We start from the raw sequence: 19316 nt of genomic DNA, 5'->3' as shown, positions 1-19316 counted from the left end.
CATCAAGGCCAACCAGACAGCAGAGTCAGCGGGCTGTCCCCAATGCTGATGCTACTGAGGGCAGGGCACCAAGATGTAGCACTTGCAAATGTAAGTTAAAGGCATCATAAGCACAAGAGGGACATTTCACGGGTGATTCTCTGTTCATTTACATTTGGTTTATATGTCTGCTGATGTGGACATCAATACCAGTAATGGTAACGTCATTATGCTTTCAATGTGATAGTCGCATTAAATTTGCTTTGGTTCTGATGGCCTGAGTATGCTTTAGCGTTTTTCTTTCCGGTGCAGGGTACACCAGTAATGCTGGATGTGAGAGGCTGGATACTTTATTGCACATGCATTGGGTGGACTTTGAATGCAAATGAAAGGGTCATTTCATACATCCAGGATGTAGGCGGCAGCCCTGGCTTGAGGTGGAAGCAGATCTTTTGAGTGTTAGGTCAAGATGTCCCTGGTGTCCTTGCCTCCATGGAGGTTACCGAGGTCTGCCTCCATGCCCTCAGCATTCTCCTCATCATGCTCCTCCTCTGACTCACTACTGGATTCATCATCTGTGGCCTGTGTAGCTGCAGTCAAGACCCTCTTCCTCCATTGAGTCCCCCTTGCCGGTGCCAGATTGTGGAGAGCGCAGCATGCAACCACTATCAGTGACACCCACTCCAGGGGTGGGGGGGCAACGTAGTCCATCACCTGAACAGTCCAGGCATCGGAAGCGCATCTTGAGAAGGCAGACCTATGGTCCTCTCTATCACTGCCATTGTGGAGGCATGAGTCCTATTGCAATGCTACTCTGCCTCTGTTCTTGGGTGGCGGAGAAGCGTCATAAGCTACCTTTTCAACGGATAGCCCTTGTCACCCAGCAGCCATCCATCCAGTCGGGCTGGAGCAGTGAAGAACCCCGGCACCTGGGAATGTCTCAGGATGTATGTGTCATGGGACCTGCCTGGGTACCTTGCACAGACTTGCACAATATGCACCTTGTGATCACACATTATGTGCACATTCATGGAGTGGAATCCCTTCCTGTTGATGAAGGCACCCAGCTCACCCACTGGTGCTGTTATGGCCACAAGTGTGCAGTCGATGGCACCCTGGATGGGGGAGAGGGAATCCCAGCAATTGTTGCAAAGTCTCTGGCTTGTTCAGCTTGGCTGGCCTCGTCCGTATGGTAAAGAATAAAGGTCAACACCCGCCTGAACAGAGCTTCTGTCACCAGCTTAATGTAACTGTGGACAGCTGATTGGGAGGCTCCACACAGATTCCCCACTGACCACTGTAAAGAGCCAGAGGCATAGAAGTTGAGGGCCACTGAGTCCTTCAAAGCCACTGGCATGGGGTGTCCACCCACACAGTCAGAGCTGATCTCAGGCCTGATCATCTGACAAATGGAGGTCACAGTCTCCCTGGAGAGGGGGAGCCTCCTTTGGCACTGCACCTCAGACATATTGAGGTAGCTGCATCACCGCCCGTAAACCCTGGCAGCAGGAGAGTGGCGTCTTCTGTGGTCCCTTCTGCCTTGGACTACCTGCTGGCCCTGTGCGCCTTGTGCTTGGCCGCAATTCCTTCTCTCCCTCCATTCCTCCTCAGAGGATGTGCCACCAGCGGAGACCACAATCCTTATTACCAGGGTGACAGAAGGCTGTCTGATACCTGGAAGGGTCCACACAGTCTGAATCCTCCGGGGGCCTTGCAGACACCAATAAGTCCGGAAATGAAGCCTGGAAATGCTAACTATGAAGACCCGAATGAAGCTGTCGAGTACCAATAAGCAACCAGCAGCAAATTATCTTCAAAACTCCTCACTGCTCACGCTGGCAATGCTGCTGACCCTTCTTATCCCGCCCTTGGATGAGGTTTAGCACATTGCCAGCTGTCTGCCTGCCCATACAACGAGCGGAAGTCCACGGGCAGGGTAAAATACAGTTTAATTGCCTTTTTAATGACCTTAACTGGCCGGCCAACCGAAAACCGACACTCACCTGATGTCATCACGCGCTATTTTATGCTTGAGTGGGTTAGGTGTGCACCCGCTTGCTCAGCGAAAAATTCTGCCCATAATCTCAAGTGCACCCAGTTAGACACATCCACAGGCACAGACGTAACCACACTTACATACACGCCCATTGTCACACACACCCCCAGGGGCACAAATACAGCCACAGCTACATCCAGTCACAAACTCACCAGTCAGAGACACACCCACAGGCAAATACACACCCCAAATACCCATCCAGTCACAGAAATGCCCAGAATTACAGACACACCCACAGCTGGAAACACATCCATACCCATACACACCCAGTCACATAGAAACTCAGTCACAGACACACTCACAATCAAAAGCACTCCCTGACACTCAGTCACAAACACTCCCCGAGGTAACAGACACACGCAAAGTCACTGACAGACCCACAGTAACACACAGTCACACAAACCCATAGTCACAGACACACTAACAGTCACAAGTACATTGTCAAAAAAATCTTACACTTAGTCAAAAACATACCCATACACACAAAAATCATCCAGTTTTTAAAAATTCATTAACGGGGTCTGAACGCCACTGACTATCCCAGCATTTATTGTGGTGACCTACCTTCTTGAACTTCTGCAGTCCTTGTGGTGTAGGTACACACAAAGTGCAGTTAGGGACTTCCAGGATCTTGACCCAGTGACAGTGAAGGAACGGCGATGTATTTCCAAGTCAGGATGATGAGTGACCTGGAGGGGAACTTCCAGGTGGTGGTGTTCCCATCTGTCTGTTGCTCTTGTCCTTCTAGATGGTAGAGGTTGCAGATTTGGAAGGTGCTGTTGAAGGAGCCTTGATGAGTTGCTGCAGTGCATCTTGTAGATGGTGCACACTGCTGCTACTGTGCGTCAGTGGTGAGTGAGTGAATGTTTAAGGTGGTGGATGGGTGCCAATCAAGTGGGCTGCTTTGTCCTGGATGGTGTCAAGCTTCTTGAATGTTGTAGCTGCACTCATCCAGGCAAGCGGAGTGTATTCCAGCACACTCCTGACTCGTGTCTTGTAGATGGTGGACATGCTTTGGTGAGTCAGGGGGTGAGTTACTCTCTGCAGAATTCCCAGCCTCTGACCTGCTCTTGGAGACATGGTATTTATAAGGCTGGTCCAGTTCAGTTTCTCTCTTTTTGGTGATGGTTATTGCCTAGCGCTTGTGTGGCATGAATGTTACTTGCCACTTATCAGCCCAAGCCTGAATGTTATCCAAGACTTGCTACATTTGGACATGGACTGTTTTAGTATCTGAGGAGTTGCGAATGGTGCTGAACATTGTACAATCATCAGCAAACATCCCCACTTCTGACTTTATGGTGGAGGGAAGGTCATTGATGAAACAGCTTAAGATTTTTGGGCCTAGGTCACTACCCTTAGGAACTCCTGCATTGATATTCCAGAACTGAGGTGATTTACCTCCAGCAATCATAACCATCTTCTTCGTGCTAGATATGACTACATCTGCCTACTAACAAACAAAATAATGAAAAAAACAAAGATTGATTTGCTTCAGTGATTATTTTATTATTTAAACATTCTCATTTAAATTTATACAGTGAATCAATTCTGATAAGTCACTGATTCCACATTGCACCAAATTGGCCATTCTGTGGTAAGCGTGGTGTCAGGCTGTAGGCTGCCTCTCTGTGTGTGTGGAATCTGCTTGACCACTGACCTTGGCCAATCCATCCTCTATCTTGGGCTTACTGTCTGGTGTTTTAAGGCCCTGCGCTGGGATGCCTGATCTCCACACCACTCCCAACATAAAAGCAGCTACATAAGTAAGTGCACGTGAAATAATGTTTAGAGATTGCGGAAGACAATTACACTTCTTACTCTTTAAGACATTCTCATCATTATTATTCATTAACAATGTTAATCTGTATTCAGTTTGATTTTAGAAAAGTCATTTTGTGCTACTGCATCATCTGCTGTTACTGAGCCCGAAATCAAGGAGCTCACAGGTAACTTTATGGCTCAGGAGGTTGTTTTCATTTCTTCAAGGTTGAGAGGTCATTGCACTCTGTGCTACTGTCCAACAATTCCAGTTATTCACTTTTTAGGAGTAGACTGGTGTTTTTGTATCTTCAGACTCTTCGCCTGGAGACCGGAGTGAAGTCGGAGAAGGATTTGCATTATATCAGCTGAGACGTTGGCTAGTCTTATCAACGTGAGGCTTTTATGGGTTTTAGCTGGAGGGGTGTTGAGTGACAGTATCAGGAAGCTGGATTGACACCAATAGAGATATGTCAATTCATCTTTTGTAATGGTTTGGAGAAAGAGAAATGTGTCAAAATGGATAACTCTTCCAATGTGAGGAGGGATGAACCTCTCAGCTTGATAGATTTTCGGGTACTAAAGGAATTAAGGGACTTGAGGATAGTGTGGGAAGCAGAATTGAAGTAGAACAATCATAAACTCATTGAAGACAGGGCAACCTCGAAATTGCCTACTTCAACTTCTATTATGAGCTGCGCTGGACCACTCAGTATCAGCACAGGGTGCAGTGGGCCTTGGTGCATAGCTTAGTACCACACTGGATGACACATTCATACCCTGAGTCAACAGAAGTATTATTTCATTTCAAATTGCACACTGGTGTGAGACTTTGTCAGTAACTTGCTGGCAATGCAGTTTATTGTTTGTCCTTGATTTTCAGACACCAGAAATTTAGTTGAATAAGGTAAGAAACATCTCTTTTTGTGAATATTTCCTAATTGTCACCAATCATCGATCATGATTAACCAGATTTTCTCTTCAAATATTGAATGATCCTTACAGCCCCTTATTATAAAAGACACTCTTGTCAGAAGTCGCTATCTTGATCTCTGGCTCCAGTTTCGAAGTTTCAATCTACAAGGTAAAAATAAAAGAGATCACCAATAACAACTTGTGTTTCGCTAGTGAATTTAATGTAATAAAATACCTCAAGGCACTTCACAAGAACATTATAAAACAAAAATATGGCACCCAGTCACATAAGAAGATGTTACATCAAGTGACCACAAGCTCATTCAAAGGGGTAGGTTTTAAGAAGAATCTAAAACGAGGAGGCAGAGGCTGAGTGAAGGAGGGATCAGGGAGGGAATTCCGGAGCTTAGGGCCTTGTCCACTAAAGACGCTGATGGAGGAGTGATTAAAAAACCAGAATGCTTAAGAGTTACGAGGCTAGATGGAGGTAGGTTGTTGGGTGGAGATTACAGATATGGGATGTGGGGGGGGGGGGGGGGGGGTGTGTGTGGATATTAAAGAGTTGGGCAGGGGTGGGGGAAAGAATGAAGCCACAGAGGGTTTTGAAAACAAGGATGAACATTTTATCTTCAAGGCTTGCTTAGCCAGCCAGGAGTGCATTGGAATATTCAAGTTTAGCGAATAAAAGGCACGGATAAGGGTTTCAGCAGCACACAAGATGAGGCAGGGGACTCAGGCAATGTTAGGGAAGCAGAAATTGGTGACATTGGTGATAGTGCTGATAACTGAAGCAGGACTCAACTGTGCCACTGTTATTGTTGTATGTGAGCTTCTCTTCACTTCTCCCGAGTGTACTGACTCATGCTGAAGGGCAGTTTCCATGTGCCCTCCATTACCAAGCAGCCTTTCTTCAAAGGTGAGCATCAGCAGCCTATTCAGCTGGGTGCAATGCAGTCCTCATCTCAGGCCCAATGTGGGGTTCACAGCGTACTAAATATCTGCTTTCTACCAGGGGTAAGGAGCTCATATTAGCAGTCCAACCATGGTCTCTGAAGAGAATATTCAGGTTTGTAGCAAAACAAGAGGCCTTTCAGCCCAATGTGACCGTGCTGACACCAAAACAGGGCACTCAAAACTAACTCCACTGCTCCACTGGCCTAGCTAGCGACACCACATCGTGTGAAAGAAAAAAAACTCACTCCCCTTAGCCCTGTATCACTCCCAGACTAATCCCACTGCCCCACTCTCTCCCCATAGCCCTGTATCACTCCCAAACTAATCCCGCTGCCCCACACCCTCCCCATATCCCTGTATCAATCCCAAACTAATCCCACTGCCCCACTCTCTCCCCATATCCCTGTATCAATCTCAAACTAATCCCGCTGCCCCACACCCTCCCCATATCCCTGTATCAATCCCAAACTAATCCCACTACCTCACTCTCTCCTCATAGCCCTGCAACAATCCCAAACTAATCCCACTGCCCACTTTCTCCCCATATCCCTGTATCAATCCCAAACTAATCCCATTGCCCCACTCTCTCCCCATAGCCCTGTATCACTCCCAAACTAATCCCGCTGCCCCACTCTCTTCCCATAGCCCTGTATCAATCCCAAACTAATTCCACTGCCACACTCTCTCTCCATAGCCCTGTATCAATCCCAAACTAATCCCACTATCCCATTCTCTCCCCATAGCCCTGTATCAATCCCAGACTAATCCCACTGCCCCACCCTCTCTCCATAGCCCTGTATCAATCCCAAACTAAACCCACTGCCCCACTCTCTCCCCATAGCCCTGTATCAATCCCAAACTAATCCCACTGCCCCACTCTCTCCCCATAGCCCTGTATCAATCCCAAACTAATCCCACTGCCTCACTCCCTCCCCATATCCCTGTATCAATCCCAAACTAATCCCACTGCCCCACTCTCTTCCCATAGCCCTGTAACAATCCCAAACTAATCCCACTGCCCCACTCTCTCCCCATAGCCCTGTAACAATCCCAAACTAATCCCACTGCCCCACTCTCTCCCCATAGCCTTGTATCAATCCCAAACTAATCCCACTGCCCCACTCTCTCCCCATAGCCCTGTAACAATCCCAAACTAATCCCACTGCCCCACTCTCCCCCCATAGCCCTGTATCAATCTCAAACTAATCCCACTGCCCCACTCCCTCCCCATAGCCCTGTATCAATCCCAAACTAATCCCACTGCCCCAATTTCTCCTCATAGCCCTGTATCAATCCCAAACTAATCCCACTGCCCCACTCTCTCCCCATTGCTCTGTATCAATCCCAAACTAATCCCACTGCCTCACTCTCTCCCCATAGCCCTGTATCAATCCCAAACTAATCCTATTGCCCCACTGTCTCCCCATAGCCCTGTATCAATCCCAAACTAATCCCAAAGCCTAAGTGCCTTTGGTTGTTTTTTTGTTATCATGTCGAGTGAATCGAATTAGCTGATGCTGGGGGCCTCTGGTGGAGGCTGAGATGGATCATCCACCTGGCACCTCTGGCTGAAGATTGTAGCAAATTCTTCAGCTTGTCTTTTGTACTGATACGCTGGGCTCCCCATCATTGGCAATGGGTATATTTTTGAAGCCTCTTCCTCCTGTTAGCTGTTTAATTGTCCACCAGTATTCATGGCTGGATGTGGCAGGACAGCAGAGCTTAGATGTGATCTGCTGGTTGCACAATTACTTAGCTTTTTCTATCGCTTGCTCCTTCCGTTGTTTAGCATGCAAGTAGCTTCACCAGATTGACACCTCATCTTTTTTATGTATGCCTGGGTGCTGCTGTCAGCATGCCCCCCTGTGCTGTTCACCCCCTAGCTTGATGGTAAAGGTACAGTGAGGAATATACTGGGCATGAGTTTCCAGATTGTGGTTGAATACCTGCTGCTGCTGAAGGCCCACAGTGCCTCATAGGTGCCCAGTTTTGAGTTGCCAAATTTGTTCAAAATATCCCATTTTCCTGGTGGTAGTGCCACTCAACATGATGGAGGGTATCCTCAATGTGAAGGTAGGAATTTGTCTCCACAAGGACTGTGCGGTGGTCACTTCTACTGATACTATCATGGACAAATGCACCTGTGGGGGAAAGGTTGGTGAGGATGAGGTCAAGTATGGTTTTCCCTCTTGTTGGCTCCCTCACCACCTGCCACAGACCATTCTAATTGTTATGACCTCTAGGACTCGGCCAGCTCGGTCAGTAGTGGTGCTATTGAGCCACTCTTGGTGCTGGACATTGAAGCCCCCCACCCAGAGTACATTCTGTGCCCTTCTTCCAATTGGTATTCAGCATGGAGGAATATTGATATACCAGCTGAAGTGGGGGGATTGGGGGGGGGGGGGGGGTGGTGGTGGTGAGATGCGGTAGGTGGTACCAGCAGGTTTCCTTGCCCATGTTTGACCTGATGTCATGAGGCTTTGTGCTGTCCGGGCTCACCAGTGGTCGCCCCATAACCCTAGATGAAACTCAAACTGGCTTTCTTTCACGATAACCTTTTTCGCTCTTGCCCTTACTCTCCAATCTCTGCCTCTCCTGATGACAATGACATGTTTGTTGGGTACAGCTCATGTTATTTTGTGCCTCAAGTGGTAATCTCTTCATTGCAGTTATATTGCTCAATCCAGTCGGTACTCAGTGTCTACATAAGAGCAGGGCTCACTCGAGCAAGAACAGGACGATTTTGCTTCTCCCTGAACTCTTGGATGCTGAAGCCAAACCTTGGAATCAGTCCCTCCAACCACTTTGGTTGAGAATCATTAATCTAGCTCAGGCAAGGAACTAAAGCTCCAACTTTACAACCTGTTTGGCCAAGCTGAGTTCTGATCCCATCTGAGTTCTTTCCTAAAACGCCATTTACTTCCACCTGCATAGCATCAGGCAGAATTTTGCAGGCGTCGGGATTTTCCAGTCCCGCTGAAGTCAGTGGATTTTTGAACAGCTCACCGTATTTGCTGGCCCCACTCCCGCTGCGCCGGAGCCACAAAATTCCACCCACAATCTGTGCACATCACCAGCCCATCCCACCTGCAGCTGAAGCTCTCATCTGTGCCTTTGTCACCATCGGATTCGACTATTTCGATAACTCTTGGCTGGCTATGCCTAAACGGATGTGATGGTGTATAGGTATTGTTGCTGGACCTGTAATCCAGAGACCCAAGATAATTCTCTGGGGGCCTGGGTTCAAATCCTGCCACGGCGGAGGGTGGAATTTGAATTCAATAAAGATCCGGAATTAAAAGTCTAATAATCATCATAAAAGCATTGTCGATTGTCATAAAAAGCCATCTGCTTCACTAATGAAAGGGAAGGGAAGCAAATCTGTGGTCCTTACCTGGTCTGGCCTATATGTGACTCCAGACCCACAGCAATGTGTTTGACTCTTAAATACCCTCTGAAATGACTGAGCAAATCATTCAGTCTTATCAAACTGCTACATAGCCCTCAAAAAAGGAATGAAACCGGATCAACCAAGGCACTGGGAAATGACAACGGCAAACTCAACCATGTTGACCCTGCAATGTCCTCCTTGCTAACATCTGGGGACCACTGCCAAAATTGGGAGAGCTGTCTCACAGTCAAGTCAAGCAACAGGCTGACATAGCCATACTCACGGAATCATACCTTATAGACAATGTCCCAGACACCACCATCACCATCCCAGCAGGGATGGCGGTGGCACAGTGGTATACAGTCAGGAGGGAGTTGCCCTGGGAGTCCTCAACATTGACTCTGGGCCCCATGAAGTCTCATGGCATCAGGTCAAACAATGGTAAGGAAACCTGCTGCTAATTACCATGTACTGCCCACCCTCAGCTGATGAATCAGTGCTCCTCTATGTTGAACACCACTTGCAGGAAACACTGAGAGTGGCAAGGGTGCAGAATGTATTCTGGGTGGAGGACTTCAATGTCAATTACCAAGAGTGGCTCAGTAGCACCACTACTGACTGAACTGGCCGAGTCCGAAATGACATTGCTGTGAGACTGGGCCTGCACAGATTGCGAGGGAAAATCATACTTGGCATGCCTGCCGCAGATGCATCTGTCCATGACAGTATCAGTAGGAGTGATCACTGCACAGTCGTTGTGGAGGCAAAGTCCAGCCTTCACACTGAGGATACCCTCCATCGTGTTGTGTGGCACTACCACTGTGCTAAATGGGATAGATTTTTGAACAGATCTAGCAACTCAAGACTGGGCATCATTGAGGTGCTGTGGGCCATCAGCAGCAGCAGAATTGTACTCAAACACAACCTGTAACTTCATGGCCCGGCATATACCCCACTCTACCATTACCATCAAGCCAGGGGATCAACCCTGGTTCAATGAAGAGTGCAGGAGGGCATGCCAGGAGCAGCACCAGGCACAGCTAAAAATGAGGTGCTAACACGGTGAAGCTAAAACACAGGATTCCCTGCATGCCAAACAGCATAAGCAACAACTAATGGACAGAGCTAAGCAATCCCAAAAACAACGGATCAGATCTAAGCTCTGCAATCCTGTCACATCTAGTCGTGAATGTTGGTGGACAACTAAATAACTCACTGGAGGATGAGGCTCCTCAAATATCTCCCTCCTCAATAATGGGGTAGCCCAGCATGTCAGTACAAAAGATAAGGCTGAAGCATTTGTTGAAATTTTCAGCCAAAAGTGCCGAGTGGATGATCCATCTCGGTCTCCTCCAGAGGTCCCCAGCATCACAGATGCCAGTCTCTAGCCAACTTGATTCATTCCACATGATATCAAGGAATGGCTGAAAGCACAGAGTAGGGCTAAGGCTGTGGGCCCTGACAGTATTTCAGCAATAGTACTGAAGACTTGTGCTCCAGAACTTGCCGTCCCCTGGCCAAACTGTTCCAGTACAGCAACAACCCAGCTATGTGGAAAATTGCCCAGGTATGTCCTGTACACAAAAACCAGGACAAATCCAACCCGGCCAATTTCCACCCTGTCAGTCTACTCTCAATCATCAGTAAATTAATGGAAGGGGTCATCAAAGGTGCTATCAATCAGCACTTGCTTAGCAATAACGTGCTCACTGACGCTCAGTTTGGGTTCCGCCAGGGCCACTCAGCTCCTGACCTCATTACAGCCTTGGTTCAAACATGGACAAAAGAGCTGAACTCCAGAGGTGAAGTGAGAGTGACTGCCCTTGACACCAAGGCAGCACTTGACTGAGTGTGGCATCAAGGAGCCCTAGCAAAACTAGAGTTAATAGGAATCAGGAGGAAACTCTCCACTAGTTGGAGTCATACTTAGCACAAAGGAAGATGGTTGTGGTTGTTGGAGATCAGTCCCAGTCCCAGGACATCACTGCAGGAGTTCCTCAGGGTAGTGTCCTCGGCCCAATCATCTTCAGCTGCTTCATCAATGACCTTCCTTCCATCATTAGGTCAGAAGTGGGGATGTTCACTGATGTTCAAACAGTGTTCAGCACCATTCACACCTTCTCAGATGCTGAAGAAGTCCATGTGAAAATGTAGCAAGACTGGACAATATCCAGGTTTGGGCTGACAAGTGGCATGTAACATTCGCACCACACAACTGCCAGGCAATGACCTTCTCCAGCAAGGGAGAATGCAACCTTCGCCCCATGATGTTCAATGGCATTACCATTACTGAATCCCCCACTATCAACATCCTGGGCATTACCATTGACAGGAAACTGAACTGAACTAGCCATATAAATACTGTGGCTACAACAGCAGGTCAGAGGGTAGGAATCCTGCAACTAGTAACTCACTTGCTGACTCCCCAAAGCCTGTCCACAATCTACAAGGCACAAGGCAGGAGTGTGATGGAATACTCCCTCCTTGCCTGGATAAGTGCAGCTCCTACAACACTCAAGAAGCTTGACACAGTCCAGGACAAAGAAGCCTGCTTGATTGGCACCACATCTACAAACATTCACTCTCGCCACCACCAATGCACAGTAGCAGCAGTGTGTACCATCTACAAGGTGCACTGCAGGAATTCACCAAGGCTCCTTAGGCCTTCTAAACCACGGACCAGCCAGGACAAGGGTAGCAGATAGATGTGAACACCACGACCGGGAAGTTCCCCTCCAAGCCACTCACCATCCTGACTTGGAAATATATCACCGTTCCTTCACTGCAGCTGGGTCAAAATCCTGGAACTCCTTCCCTAACAGCACTGTGGGTGTACCTACACCATATGGACTGCAGCGGTTCAAGAAGGCAGCTCACCACCACCTTCTCAAGGGCAACTAGGGATAAGCAACAAATGCTGACCCAGCCAGCGAAGTCCACATCCTGTGAATGAATACATTTTAAAAAAATACTTAGTTAATCCAAAGTTCTCCTTCCCATATTTTTCAACTTGCCCAGTCTTGACTGACCTTGACTTGTTGCTTCTTTGCTTGCTGATATTCCCTTTCCCATTTACTTGCTGATTTTCTGTCTCTCCTGCTCTCTTTGTGATTCCTTCCTTTCCCTGCTGACATCCTCTTGGTGCCATTATGTCTGCCAGTTCTCTGTTTCAACTTACATAGTGTTTCAAAGTCTTTTGTTCAAGAATGAGTGTCAAGAACATTCAAAGTAACTTCAGTCCAGTCATTTTAACATCAGTAGTGGTTAAGCTTTCAGAAACAAAGGCTGGAATCTTCCGCTCCCGTTGGTGCTAGGCATCATGGCAGGCATGAGTGGACAATATGGCAAGACGTTCAAAGATTGGTTTTACACCATGGTGAAACCAGTTTGCGATCGTCTGCTCTGCCCGACAATGGGGGAACGCCTCAGCTGACGCTGCACGTTGGGAACCTAATTTCAATACTTTAGCATCTCATCAAGCCCTGCTCGCCGGAGTCATCTCCCAACAGTAGATCATCCAGGCAATCTCGCCAACATGCTTTACAAGTGCACAGAAGCGACGTGTACCTGCCGAGCTGCGTTCCTCTTGGGACTTCGAGGTCTGTTTGCCTTCCTTGCTTTGGGCAGCACTCAAGGTCATCAGTGCCAGGCTTTGCAGGCAGCACCACATCACTTTTGGGGAAGGGTGCCTGATCTGGTCTACCTACCAGACCAGCCGTAAGGCAGGTATGGTTATTTAACGGCTGCAGGGCTGGGGCTTGCTTGGGGAACAGGGAGAAGAGTCCTCAGGCAAGGGAAGAGGCTACAGGGCAAAGGCTGGGGAAGGGGGGTGTCCCAGGGTGTGTGTGGGGGCACATGTTGATCTGTGCACATGGCCTCTAGATGGTGAGGGCTGAGGAGGCACTCTCCAGAGGAGATGAGGCCAGATGGAGATGTGAGATAAAAACAGAAAATGCTGGAAAAACTCAGCAGGTCTGGCAGCATCTGTGGAGAGAGAAACAGAGTTAACATTTTGAACCCGTATGACTTCTTCAGAGCTAAAGAGAAGTAGAAATATGATGGGTTTTATACTGTTTAAGAGGGGGTGGAGCAGGTTGGATCCGAGATAGAAGGTCAGGGATAACTGACAGCAAAGTAGAGATTGACAAAGATATCATGAACACAAAACAAAGAGAGTGTTAATGGTAGTGGTAAAGAGTAAAGAGGAAGGTGCTGATAGTAGCATAAAGTTATGACAGCAAAATAGCATAACAAGGGTCAGCACTATGTGAAAGCAAAATGTAAAAACAAGTGACAGATGACCCTGTGGAGGGAGGGGAAGTTTGGGGAGAAAGGATTATAAAAATGAACAATGTCACAAAAATGTCTGGGAAGAGCATCCAACAGTTAGCATCGTAGCATCGTGGCGAAGCAGTCTGGGAAAAGTGTCCTACAGTCAGCATCGTGGTGAAGCAGTCTGGGAAGAGTGTCCTATAGTCAGCATCATGGTGAAGCAGTCTGGGAAGAGTGTCCTATAGTCAGCATCATGGTGAAGCAGTCTGGGAAGAGTGTCCTACAGTCAGCATCATGGTGAAGCAGTCTGGGAAGAGTATCCCGCAGTCAGCATCATGGTGAAGCAGTCTGCGAAGAGTGTCGTGCAGTCAGCATCATGGTGAAGCAGTCTGCGAAGAGTGTCGTGCAGTCAGCATCATGGTGAAGCAGTCTGGGAAGAGTGTCCTATAGTCAGCATCATGGTGAAGCAGTCTGGGAAGAGTGTCCTATAGTCAGCATCATGGTGAAGCAGTCTGGGAAGAGTGTCCTATAGTCAGCATCATGGTGAAGCAGTCTGGGAAGAGTATCCCGCAGTCAGCATCATGATGAAGCAGTCTGGGAAGAGTGTCCTATAGTCAGCATCATGGTGAAGCAGTCTGGGAAGAGTGTCCTACAGTCAGCATCATGGTGAAGCAGTCTGGGAAGAGTATCCCGCAGTCAGCATCATGATGAAGCAGTCTGGGAAGAGTGTACTGCAGTCAGCATCATGGTGAAGCAGTCTGGGAAGAGTATCCCGCAGTCAGCATCATGATGAAGCAGTCTGGGAAGAGTGTCCTACAGTCAGCATCATGGTGAAGCAGTCTGGGAAGAATGTCCTGCAGTCAGCATCATGGTGAAGCAGTCTGCGAAGAGTATCCCGCAGTCAGCATCATGGTGAAGCAGTCTGGGAAGAGTATCCCGCAGTCAGCATCATGGTGAAGCAGTCTGCGAAGAGTGTCGTGCAGTCAGCATCATGGTGAAGCAGTCTGGGAAGAGTATCCCGCAGTCAGCATCATGGTGAAGCAGTCTGCGAAGAGTGTCGTGCAGTCAGCATCATGGTGAAGCAGTCTGCGAAGAGTGTCGTGCAGTCAGCATCATGGTGAAGCAGTCTGGGAAGAGTATCCCGCAGTCAGCATCATGGTGAAGCAGTCTGGGAAGAATGTCCTGCAGTCAGCATCATGGTGAAGCAGTCTGGGAAGAGTATCCCGCAGTCAGCATCATGGTGAAGCAGTCTGGGAAGAATGTCCTGCAGTCAGCATCATGGTGAAGCAGTCTGGGAAGAATGTCCTGCAGTCAGCATCATGGTGAAGCAGTCTGGGAAGAATGTCCTGCAGTCAGCATCATGGTGAAGCAGTCTGGGAAGAGTGTCGTGCAGTCAGCATCATGGTGAAGCAGTCTGCGAAGAGTGTCCTGCAGTCAGCATCATGGTGAAGCAGTCTGCGAAGAGTGTCCTGCAGTCAGCATCATGGTGAAGCAGTCTGGGAAGAGTAGCCCGCAGTCAGCATCATGATGAAGCAGTCTGGGAAGAGTATCCCGCAGTCAGCATCATGGTGAAGCAGTCTGGGAAGAATGTCCTGCAGTCAGCATCATGGTTAAGCAGTCTGGGAAGAATGTCCTGCAGTCAGCATCATGGTGAAGCAGTCTGCGAAGAGTGTCGTGCAGTCAGCATCATGGTGAAGCAGTCTGGGAAGAATGTCCTGCAGTCAGCATCATGATGAAGCAGTCTGGGAAGAGTGTCCTATAGTCAGCATCATGGTGAAGCAGCCTGGTAAGAGTGTCCTGCAGTCAGCATCATGGTGAAGCAGTCTGGGAAGAATGTCCTGCAGTCAGCATCATGGTGAAGCAGTCTGGGAAGAATGTCCTGCAGTCAGCATCATGGTGAAGCAGTCTGCGAAGAGTGTCGTGCAGTCAGCATCATGATGAAGCAGTCTGGGAAGAGTGTCCTATAGTCAGCATCATGGTGAAGCAGTCTGGGAAGAGTGTCCTGCAGTCAGCATCATGATGAAGCAGTCTGCGAAGAGTGTCGTGCAGTCAGCATCATGGTGAAGCAGTCTGCGAAGAATGTCCTGCAGTCAGCATCATGGTGAAGCAGTCTGCGAAGAGTGTCGTGCAGTCAGCATCATGGTGAAGCAGTCTGGGAAGAGTGTCCTATAGTCAGCATCATGGTGAAGCAGTCTGCGAAGAGTGTCGTGCAGTCAGCATCATGGTGAAGCAGTCTGCGAAGAGTGTCGTGCAGTCAGCATCATGGTGAAGCAGTCTGGGAAGAATGTCCTGCAGTCAGCATCATGATGAAGCAGTCTGCGAAGAGTGTCGTGCAGTCAGCATCATGGTGAAGCAGTCTGCGAAGAGTGTCGTGCAGTCAGCATCATGGTGAAGCAGTCTGGGAAGAGTATCCCGCAGTCAGCATCATGATGAAGCAGTCTGCGAAGAGTGTCGTGCAGTCAGCATCATGATGAAGCAGTCTGGGAAGAGTATCCCGCAGTCAGCATCATGGTGAAGCAGTCTGGGAAGAATGTCCTGCAGTCAGCATCATGGTGAAGCAGTCTGGGAAGAGTATCCCGCAGTCAGCATCATGATGAAGCAGTCTGGGAAGAATGTCCTGCAGTCAGCATCATGGTGAAGCAGTCTGGGAAGAATGTCCTGCAGTCAGCATCATGGTGAAGCAGTCTGGGAAGAGTGTCCTGCAGTCAGCATCATGGTGAAGCAGTCTGGGAAGAGTGTCCTGCAGTCAGCATCATGGTGAAGCAGTCTGGGAAGAGTGTCCTGCAGTCAGCATCATGGTGAAGCAGTCTGGGAAGAATGTCCTGCAGTCAGCATCATGGTGAAGCAGTCTGGGAAGAGTGTCCTGCAGTCAGCATCATGGTGAAGCAGTCTGGGAAGAGTGTCCTGCAGTCAGCATCATGGTGAAGCAGTCTGGGAAGAGTGTCCTACAGTCAGCATCATGGTGAAGCAGTCTGGGAAGAGTGTCCTGCAGTCAGCATCATGGTGAAGCAGTCTGCGAAGAGTGTCCTGCAGTCAGCATCATGGTGAAGCAGTCTGGGAAGAGTGTCGTGCAGTCAGCATCATGGTGAAGCAGTCTGGGAAGAGTGTCCTGCAGTCAGCATCATGGTGAAGCAGTCTGCGAAGAGTGTCCTGCAGTCAGCATCATGGTGAAGCAGTCTGGGAAGAGTATCCCGCAGTCAGCATCATGGTGAAGCAGTCTGGGAAGAGTGTCCTGCAGTCAGCATCATGGTGAAGCAGTCTGCGAAGAGTGTCCTGCAGTCAGCATCATGGTGAAGCAGTCTGGGAAGAGTGTCGTGCAGTCAGCATCATGGTGAAGCAGTCTGGGAAGAGTGTCCTGCAGTCAGCATCATGATGAAGCAGTCTGGGAAGAATGTCCTGCAGTCAGCATCATGGTGAAGCAGTCTGGGAAGAGTGTCCTATAGTCAGCATCATGGTGAAGCAGTCTGGGAAGAGTGTCCTGCAGTCAGCATCATGGTGAAGCAGTCTGGGAAGAGTGTCCTATAGTCAGCATCATGGTGAAGCAGTCTGGGAAGAGTGTCCTGCAGTCAGCATCATGGTGAAGCAGTCTGGGAAGAGTGTCCTGCAGTCAGCATCATGGTGAAGCAGTCTGGGAAGAGTGTCCTACAGTCAGCATCATGGTGAAGCAGTCTGGGAAGAGTGTCCTGCAGTCAGCATCATGGTGAAGCAGTCTGCGAAGAGTGTCCTGCAGTCAGCATCATGGTGAAGCAGTCTGGGAAGAGTGTCGTGCAGTCAGCATCATGGTGAAGCAGTCTGGGAAGAGTGTCCTGCAGTCAGCATCATGGTGAAGCAGTCTGGGAAGAGTGTCGTGCAGTCAGCATCATGGTGAAGCAGTCTGGGAAGAGTATCCCGCAGTCAGCATCATGGTGAAGCAGTCTGGGAAGAGTGTCCTGCAGTCAGCATCATGGTGAAGCAGTCTGCGAAGAGTGTCCTGCAGTCAGCATCATGGTGAAGCAGTCTGGGAAGAGTGTCGTGCAGTCAGCATCATGATGAAGCAGTCTGGGAAGAGTGTCCTGCAGTCAGCATCATGGTGAAGCAGTCTGGGAAGAGTGTCCTGCAGTCAGCATCATGGTGAAGCAGTCTGGGAAGAGTATCCCGCAGTCAGCATCATGGTGAAGCAGTCTGGGAAGAGTGTCGTGCAGTCAGCATCATGGTGAAGCAGTCTGGGAAGAGTGTCCTGCAGTCAGCATCATGGTGAAGCAGTCTGGGAAGAGTGTCCTGCAGTCAGCATCGTGGTGAAGCAGTCTGGGAAGAGTGTCCTGCAGTCAGCATCGTGGTGAAGCAGTCTGCGAAGAGTGTCCTGCAGTCAGCATCATGGTGAAGCAGTCTGGGAAGAGTGTCCTGCAGTCAGCATCATGGTGAAGCAGTCTGGGAAGAGTATCCCGCAGTCAGCATCATGATGAAGCAGTCTGGGAAGAGTGTCCTGCAGTCAGCATCGTGGTGAAGCAGTCTGCAAAGAGTGTCCTGCAGTCAGCATCGTGGTGAAGCAGTCTGGGAAGAGTGTCCTATAGTCAGCATCATGGTGAAGCAGTCTGCGAAGAGTGTCGTGCAGTCAGCATCATGGTGAAGCAGTCTGCGAAGAGTGTCGTGCAGTCAGCATCATGGTGAAGCAGTCTGGGAAGAATGTCCTGCAGTCAGCATCATGGTGAAGCAGTCTGGGAAGAGTGTCGTGCAGTCAGCATCATGGTGAAGCAGTCTGGGAAGAATGTCCTGCAGTCAGCATCATGGTGAAGCAGTCTGGGAAGAGTGTCCTGCAGTCAGCATCATGGTGAAGCAGTCTGGGAAGAGTATCCCGCAGTCAGCATCATGGTGAAGCAGTCTGGGAAGAGTATCCCGCAGTCAGCATCATGGTGAAGCAGTCTGGGAAGAGTATCCCGCAGTCAGCATCATGGTGAAGCAGTCTGGGAAGAGTATCCCGCAGTCAGCATCATGATGAAGCAGTCTGGGAAGAGTGTCCTACAGTCAGCATCATGGTGAAGCAGTCTGGGAAGAGTGTCCTATAGTCAGCATCATGATGAAGCAGTCTGGGAAGAGTATCCCGCAGTCAGCATCATGGTGAAGCAGTCTGGGAAGAGTGTCCTGCAGTCAGCATCATGGTGAAGCAGTCTGGGAAGAGTGTCCTATAGTCAGCATCATGGTGAAGCAGTCTGGGAAGAGTATCCCGCAGTCAGCATCATGGTGAAGCAGTCTGGGAAGAGTGTCCTGCAGTCAGCATCATGGTGAAGCAGTCTGGGAAGAGTATCCCGCAGTCAGCATCATGGTGAAGCAGTCTGCGAAGAGTGTCCTGCAGTCAGCATCATGGTGAAGCAGTCTGGGAAGAGTGTCGTGCAGTCAGCATCATGGTGAAGCAGTCTGGGAAGAGTGTCCTGCAGTCAGCATCATGGTGAAGCAGCCTGGGAAGAGTATCCTGCAGTCAGCATCATGGTGAAGCAGTCTGGGAAGAGTGTCCTGCAGTCAGCATCGTGGTGAAGCAGTCTGGGAAGAGTGTCCTGCAGTCAGCATCGTGGTGAAGCAGTCTGGGAAGAGTGTCCTGCAGTCAGCATCGTGGTGAAGCAGTCTGCGAAGAGTGTCCTGCAGTCAGCATCATGGTGAAGCAGTCTGGGAAGAGTGTCCTGCAGTCAGCATCATGGTGAAGCAGTCTGGGAAGAGTATCCCGCAGTCAGCATCATGGTGAAGCAGTCTGGGAAGAGTATCCCGCAGTCAGCATCATGATGAAGCAGTCTGGGAAGAGTGTCCTGCAGTCAGCATCGTGGTGAAGCAGTCTGCGAAGAGTGTCCTGCAGTCAGCATCGTGGTGAAGCAGTCTGGGAAGAGTGTCCTATAGTCAGCATCATGGTGAAGCAGTCTGCGAAGAGTGTCGTGCAGTCAGCATCATGGTGAAGCAGTCTGCGAAGAGTGTCGTGCAGTCAGCATCATGGTGAAGCAGTCTGGGAAGAATGTCCTGCAGTCA

General features: G+C 49.2%; 1 protein-coding gene across 5 annotated transcripts in view; it reads right to left on the bottom strand.

Moving 5' to 3' along the window:
• Window positions 1–3523: 3523 nt before the first annotated feature.
• LOC121283022 (sideroflexin-5-like) overlaps window positions 3524–19316 on the bottom strand; it is a 301687-nt gene continuing 285894 nt past the window's right edge. For 3 of the 5 annotated variants that reach the window (XR_005944169.1, XR_005944171.1, XR_005944172.1), the window contains one exon: window positions 4779–4873. Coding sequence is in view for 2 of the 5 variants with exons in the window: in XM_041196941.1 (XP_041052875.1) it covers window positions 4796–4873 (78 nt within the window). In the remaining 3 variants the exon portion in view is untranslated. Of the gene's footprint in view, window positions 4874–19316 lie in introns of all 5 variants that reach the window. The other 2 variants (XM_041196941.1, XM_041196978.1) reach the window with 2 other exon arrangements.

Source organism: Carcharodon carcharias, chromosome 1 (genome assembly GCF_017639515.1).
Source record: "Carcharodon carcharias isolate sCarCar2 chromosome 1, sCarCar2.pri, whole genome shotgun sequence".
In the NCBI taxonomy this organism is placed as follows: Eukaryota; Metazoa; Chordata; class Chondrichthyes; order Lamniformes; family Lamnidae; genus Carcharodon; species Carcharodon carcharias.
This window is presented reverse-complemented; position numbering and strand designations above follow the sequence as displayed.